Genomic DNA, 7,777 nt, shown 5'->3' with positions numbered 1-7,777 from the left:
ATTTGAACTCAACTTTGTGGGACTAGGATACTATTTATTCTTGGGTCTACCTAAAAAGGGCCCTCTGAAAGGAAGATCCAAGTATTGAGATCCATAACATAAGAGCTAGTCTTAGATTTTTTATTTGATGATGATTTAAGTGTAGGGAGATTCGTGAAATTTTAGGGTAGCATATAGCATAAGTGGTCTTAAAATTTACTAGGGGAATGCTAACTAAAGTGATCACCAAATGGAGCATTAAAATATTAGGGTAAATAATTTACTACACCACAAAGCCAAATTAGTTCACCTAGCTTGGTATCTACTTTAATAAGGTCTTCCCATTGGATGTAACCTCATCAACTAGAATTTTTATGGCATTGTTTATGGCCCCTCTTTTACTTTTTGTAGACCTTTAGAAATCCTCATGTGCTTGTTGTGATTTCACTTGCATGCTAAAGCTACATGAATTTTGGATGTGTGGTTTTTCAATCACTTCTAGATAGAGATATTATCCTACCACATTATTCTTTTCAGAAATAGGCTGAAAATTTCATTTAGACTTACTAGGGTTGGACATTCTTTTGAGTGGAAATTACATTAAATATGTGGACAAATAGGAATACTAAATTATTTTAAGTTGGTTTTTTGAATATTCATTTTCCCATGTAGACTAAAGTCGTAATATATATGTTTACACATAATCTTATGCACTTGGATGTTATCATTGCATGGTTCCTTATATGGACAATTTTGGTGCCACACCCATTTTTTTATTTTAGCAATTATCATGAGTGCCTTGTGTTGGTTCATACTAGAACATGGTTTTTATGACATACCTATTGGAATCCTAAGATCACTTCTCTTCCCATATTGAAATAAGATAGATGTATGGTGCAACAAACTGAAATATCATAGGACCCATATACATGAATGATCTTTTCTTTCTTATTCAAGGTTTTCCAAGTGTATTCATAGAAAATATGGTTATGAGCCTTGTGGTAAATCTTAGGGACACACAAAGAATTAGGTTAAGGTTATTAGGGCATTTTTAATTGTTATTTATTTTTTGTAATGCTCCTAATGAAAAGAACCTATGGAGCACAACCCTTTTCCTATCATATCTCAAAGAAGAAGTTGCCTACTCTTGTGAATCAGTATAATGTTTTCCCTAGTTGATTATAAGTAATAGGTATTGTATGTTAGGATGGCATTCCCTAAATTTGGTGTAGAAGTTTTCGACTTGTAGAATCTTAATGAGAATTGGGTCAAAGTTTGATTATATGGTTGCTCTTGCACTACCTTCTCTAATTAGACATGTCTCCTCTTTACATGAGTGCCTTCATTATTGTCTCCATACTATTCATTCTAGGTGTGGCTCACACAATTATCCTTCCCATGTACATCATAGCTAGTCTCCCTTAACACACTATCAATTTCCCAACATGATTGTGGTGTCAACATGATTGTGGTGTCATCCATTGACATATTATTGAGTTCCTAATTAAGACTTACACTGTTGAATCAAGTAAAAGAGAAAGCCCAAAACGATATTATCATGGATGCAGCAATCACCCTATGATCCTCCTCCTCCTATTGATAGGATTACATTTTCGTCTCTAAAGTTTAAATCGAACAGTAAAGATGTGATTGAATTCTACAATGTTTTGCTTTTATTTAATTTTGATACAAAATGTCTACCACTCATCGCTATAAATATAAATCCAGCTTGATTGTTCTTTGAAATGAGAGATAATCTAATGTCAATTCGTTATTGTTTTCACACCAGAAAAATGTTTTAATCCGGTGCCTTTGCGTTATACTATTGACATTTTCGCTCTCTACTATTTTAAGAGTGTAGTAAACTAAAACGTGTACGCTAGACTTGAATGAATAGCCACACGTTTGACTCGGGGCAATTGACAATCCTGGCTATTAAGACTAAGTGGGGCGCACTTTGAAGACTGTCTTCAAGAATGGTCGTTTGGAATGGTAGGGTGGACTGACATATTATTATTACTATATATTCGTTATTCTGTACTGTATTTCTATTATTCGGCAATCATTAAAAACTGTAAATAGCAAAGGGACAAAGGTCTGAGCATAAATTTCATTTTTGTTTGCTATTGCAAAGGTCTTAGCATAATCTTCATTTTTATTTCATATCGCAAAGGTCTGAGCATAAATCTCATTTTCCTCGAGTAAATTATAGGTGTCAGAGAAATTCTATGGCAATATCTCGATTAAGCATCGGCGGTGGGCATCTAGCAATAGAGCATGTGAAAGGAGATGGAAAGCACACAAGCCATGTCCAGGTTGGAGATATCTGGAGATCTATTCAGGGTGGTGATGATTGGAATGGCATGGTTGACCCCATTAACCCACTTCTCAAAGCAGAGATACTCAGGTATGGTGATTTTGCACAACAGTGCTATGATTCATTTGACAACATTTATTCTTCAAAATATATGGAAATTCTAAGCGCAGCAAAAGTTCGCTGGGGCGTAGACTGGAATTGCTCAGAAGTGGGCGTGGTTATCAGGTAACCAGATATATTTATGCCAATACTTCTGTGTTAAAGTCTTTTTTCAAGCCGAAATCCGGGTATAGCGGTGCTTGGATGGGATATATTGCTGTTTGCACAGACCCAAAGGAGATAAAGAGATTGGGAAGACGGGATATAGTTGTTGCATGGAGGGGAACTGAAACACCTCAAGAATGGATGCAAAATATGAAGGATATATTAGTCCCTGGTACTTTATCTCAGAGCACACAGTGTCCCGACTTACAAACAACTTTCAAACCAGGTGTTCAAATATAGAAGGGATTTCTGAGTTGTTATAACTCTGTATATGGAGACTCTGTGAGATCCAGTGCAAGAGATATTGTGGTGACCGAAATAACAAGGTTATTGAATGAGTACAAAGATGAAGAAGATGTGAGCATAACTTTCACTGGACATAGTTTGGGAGCTGCGTTAACAACTCTAAGTGCATATGATATTAAACAGATTATCATGAAAGAAAATGATAGGAAATCAATCCCTGTCACAGTTTTTGCCTTTGCTTCTCCACGTGTAGGAAACCTAGCTTTTTCCCAACATTTGCAGGAGATCGGCGTTAAGGTGGTGCGCTTGGTAAATACATGGGACGTCGTTCCCAAAGTTCCTGGAGTTTTTCTTAACGAGAACATGGGAAGGCTTACCAGATTCCTGCATTGGCTTCCATGGACATATGTTCGTGTGGGAATCCCCATTACTTTGGACAGTAGCAGCTCTCCAGTGCTGAAGCAATCGTATAATCCAGCCAGCTTCCACAATTTAGAGGTTTATCTGCACTTGCTTGATGGGTATCAGGGATATAACAAGCTGCCTTTCAAACCATCTGGAAGAGATCCAGCTTTGGTGAACAAGTACTCCGACTTGCTTATTGAAAAGCTTCAAATCCCTTCTAAGTGGTGGGTAAGGAGGAATAAAGAGATTGTAAAACGGATAGACGGGTTATTGGTATACTCTCCTACGACTCCCACTCATGTTCCCCTAACTCGTCGTCTCCTCTATATGCGCCCAGTGATTCCAATTCACTGACAGTTTATTCGTCATCAAATTCTCTCGCTTTCGTAAATTTCTTAGAGAATGTACTACGGTTAGACATTTTTTGGGTGCACCTATTGAAGTTGGATGCTTTCAAGACTAAGGTCCGATCTCATCTGGCTACTTAGTTCAGTTTGGCTGCTCAAATTTTTGGAGTAATTTGTGGAATTATTTCTTATATTTAAATAATCATTTTTATTATTTTAATGTACAATATTTCAAATTTCTTTTTCCTTCCATTAAATTATAAACATAATTCTTCTGTGTATTCTTATATTTAATTATCATTCATTTGTTCATTTATTAGAATTCATTCTCCTTGTTTCCAATTGAATAGGAATGATAATTGAACTCAATTATGAAAACAGAATACAAAAACCACAATACAAATTAGAGCGCTGATGAATAAAAGCTCGGGTATTTATTTTATAGATAAAAATGCGCTGATGCATACGAGATCAGGCATTCATTTTATAGATAAAAATGAATTAAATGTTTGGAACAATTGTGCACTGTATTAGATGGACTTTAAATGTAATATGTGAGGATGGCGTGATGAAAACATGGCATATTGAAAGGGGCTGGCTTAAATAACACACTAAACTTTGACCACATAGGTGGCTGGTGTGGGCCCCTCCATACCTATCTTGATACTCGTTCTAAACTTCCGTTGGGAGATGTTCTCCGCTCCCATTCAAACAGTTCCATTTAACTTTTGAATTCAAATTCGCTTCCTGCCCAGAACTTCTTTTGAGGCCTGTGATCACATAAAAAGGAACAGGGTACCCGTCTTTTTTCCAGCGTACTCACGGCCTGTGCAGACTCATTGAAAAGGGGTAAAACAAACAATAAATGGAATGGACAAGCTTAGTTTTGGTGAGAATCCATTATATCGTTCATTTTTGTTTTATCATGTAATTCGCAATCTCTTTTAAAATAGATGGTTTCATACCATTGATGGGATGACCAAAGATTGGATATTTCTCAGCCGGACAAACTACTGAAATAGAAGGCTTCATATGCAATCTGGATTTAATTGCTTTAAGCTCACCCACAAAGTTTGCATGATATATCTTCTTTTTTTCTGATCTATGAATTTTATATTTCAATAGATTTTATAAATTATATATTTCAATCGATTTTGTTACTATAACCTTCTCAACTGTAATTATTTGTAGACAAGCATCTTTCAAGTAGAATAAGGATTGGATGTGGCATTTGAATAAGAAAGAATAGAATATATAATTCTTTTGACTGGTCTAGTTACTATTTTTAGTTCTATTTTTCTATTTCTATTTTTTATTTTTCATAATAGAAAATGTGTATAATAGACTTTTTAATTGTTTAGTGTGATTTATTTTTTGATCATTTAGACTAATGCTAATTTTAAATTGTCTGTCAAACTATAATATGTTTTTCATTATTTTTCAATACACTGTTTTAATTACATAAAAAAAATTTAATCACCTTAATATCTTTTTATCTTAACTAATATTATAGCTAAACCTTAAAGGATCCAACTTTTCCAAAACTTTATTTTAAGAGCCTCAATGTAATCTCTTAAAGAAATTACTGAACATTTTAAGTTTCAACATTCAAAGAAAAGAATCATAGATTAGCATAGCTATAATAAGTCCCCAATGCATGGCATGTGATCATTCCTATCTCTAGATGACATGGCTATTAAATGTTGGCTAATCCCATCAAACTGGTTATTATTCCCTCCTATTGACCTCTATTATATAGAGAATTCATGTTTAAGTGATGATCTTGGGACTATTCCTTTTTTGTTTGCATTGTGAAACTAATCCCATTAGAAGTATTTTAATGTAGAACAAGTAGTGGTGAGGGCCTTTTGCTTGGTTAGAAAAAATAAGCGATATTGATCTCTTGATTGATCATACTCTTCAAAGATGAATCTTGATATATCTTGATATTGAGGATAAATTGGAACTACTTGCATATATGTATCTCTATCATATAGGATAAAATTATTCTTTTATCAACCCGTTTTCAATAATAAACGAAGAATCCCCTTCTTTTATAGTTTTTTATTATATCTAAAATATAAAACTAAATTGCACATTTCAATAGATTTTCTTATTGTAAAATTCTCAATTAAAATTATTTTTATAGGAGACAACAATTGGAAGTTGCATTTGAACAAAAAATATTTTAACATATACAATTATTTTGGTTTCTAATGTAAGGTCCTCTTTATATATATTATGGGCCTAGTTTATAATTTCTGGCTTTTTTTTTTTTTAATAAAAGAAGATTAAGATATATAAAAGAAAATATGTATATAATTATTAAATTTAAGATGTATTGGTTAAGATTTGAATCTATTATTTATAATTTATATGTTAGATTTATTATTCAATTATTGATTTATTTTGTGGTTGGTATTTATATTTTTCAAGTGTGATTCAATTTTGTAACAATTTGAACTACTAGTTATTTTAAATTCTTCATTAAGTTATGGTATATTATTTCATAGTTTTTCAATTTAATGCTCTAACTACATTAAAAATTTGTACTCATATTGATACATTTTTATCTCTACTAATATTCTCGTCAAACACTAAAGAATAAAAGTCTCCCAAAACTTAATGTTAAGAGACTAAATGTAATCTCTAAAGGAGTGCATTATATTGATAACGATAGTGTCTCATCTAAATAAAATATAATTGCTATGTATTTTAAGGCTCAACAATCCAATACAATAGTACAGCCTAAGTAGGCCTAGTGGTAAAGAACTTGTTCTCTTGAAAGAGAGGTCACAAGTTCAAATACCACAAGGGGGTACAGTATGTACACCTTATCGGCTTTGGCCCATTACCGATAAAAAAAAACAGCAATCCAATATAATAAGCATAGATTCTTTTAAATATCAAAAGTCCCTAAATGCATGGCATGTGTTCCTTCCCATCTCTAGATGATATGATTCTAAATGTAGACCATTCCCATCAATCAATACAATGGTTATTTTTCCTTATTAATGGTATACATTATATATCCTTAAATACATTCAAGTTTACATGATAAGCTTGGTATTGTTATTAATTTGATTGTCATTATAATAACTAATATATCCCTAAATAGAATAGGCCCATTAAGAGAGATGGAATGGAATGCATCTATAAATACTATATTCTAATTTAATAGGTGGATAGAGATGTCAACATTGGCACACATCCCTTAAGTTGGCTATATCTCCAAAGTTTAATAGTACACATCATACTCTTCACTTATCATTAAAATGATATTTACCTCCTTTATGTATATTTCATAATAACACAATGGGGGAGTAAATCACTAATCCCAATGTAGGACTACTCATCACCTTATCTAATAAATTACACAAGTTTTTTACATGACCTAATATACCCAACTCAAGGGATGCATGCCAATGTGGGCATCTCTATCCACCTATTAAATTATAATATAATATTTATAGATGCATTCCATTCTGTCTCTTTACTACATGTTTCAACTATCAAACATGGGAGGAAGTCAATAGTAAGACCACTAAAATTCATTACAAGTATCATGAAATTTCCTATTATCAAACCATCCATAGGTGATCTTTGTAATAATTTTAGCTTCACGATAGAAATATCTAGGGCTTGATCATTATTTAAGATCTATTTTATTCTATCATTTTCATAGTTTTTGATTAAGGTAAACAGGTTTTACAGGGACCCGAACCCGAAAAGTTTTACAATAACGAGAAAATAAGTATTAATGTGCACGACCAGTAGCAAAAACTAAACGAACATGGGCCAAGCCCACAAAATAGCCTACCAAAAAAAAATGATTAAGAACAACAAAAATATAGACCTACTAATAAGAATGTACCGGCTTTGCATTCTTCTGAATCACTTTCTTGTTGATAGTCTCCAACTCATCCATGATAAATCTGGAGTTGCCTTGCTCCTAGTACGGGTACACGAACCTGTTGTAGTCTAAGAACAAGAAATGTGATCACCAGCACCCTTTACTTTCCTTTTTTACTTGGAATCGAGAGGAGTAACACTAGCAATGGGATCAACCCTGCAATCCGCAATCATATTATTAACCCTCATCAAACCTTTTGAACTATTATTCATGGCAGCCTTGCTGATCTGAACCAGATTTTTCAGACTTCCCTTTGATTTCTTCAACACTCACCTCCAAATTCCATATTCTACTTTCATGATTTAA

General features: G+C 33.2%; 1 protein-coding gene across 1 annotated transcript; it reads left to right on the top strand.

Annotated features, from left to right (window-relative positions):
• The first annotated feature begins 2,207 nt into the window (after positions 1-2,207).
• LOC131858116 (phospholipase A1-Igamma2, chloroplastic-like) lies at positions 2,208-3,565 on the top strand. Its single transcript, XM_059211116.1, has 3 exons — positions 2,208-2,521; positions 2,590-2,732; positions 2,838-3,565. Exons 1-3 carry the CDS (start codon positions 2,208-2,210, stop codon positions 3,563-3,565), a joined length of 1,185 nt encoding a protein of 394 aa, XP_059067099.1.
• Positions 3,566-7,777: the final 4,212 nt, after the last annotated feature.

The sequence above is a fragment of the Cryptomeria japonica genome, chromosome 9, assembly GCF_030272615.1.
Source record: "Cryptomeria japonica chromosome 9, Sugi_1.0, whole genome shotgun sequence".
NCBI classification, from domain to species: Eukaryota; Viridiplantae; Streptophyta; class Pinopsida; order Cupressales; family Cupressaceae; genus Cryptomeria; species Cryptomeria japonica.
The sequence above is the reverse complement of the archived record's forward strand: the minus strand, read 5'-3'. Positions and strand labels throughout refer to the sequence as shown.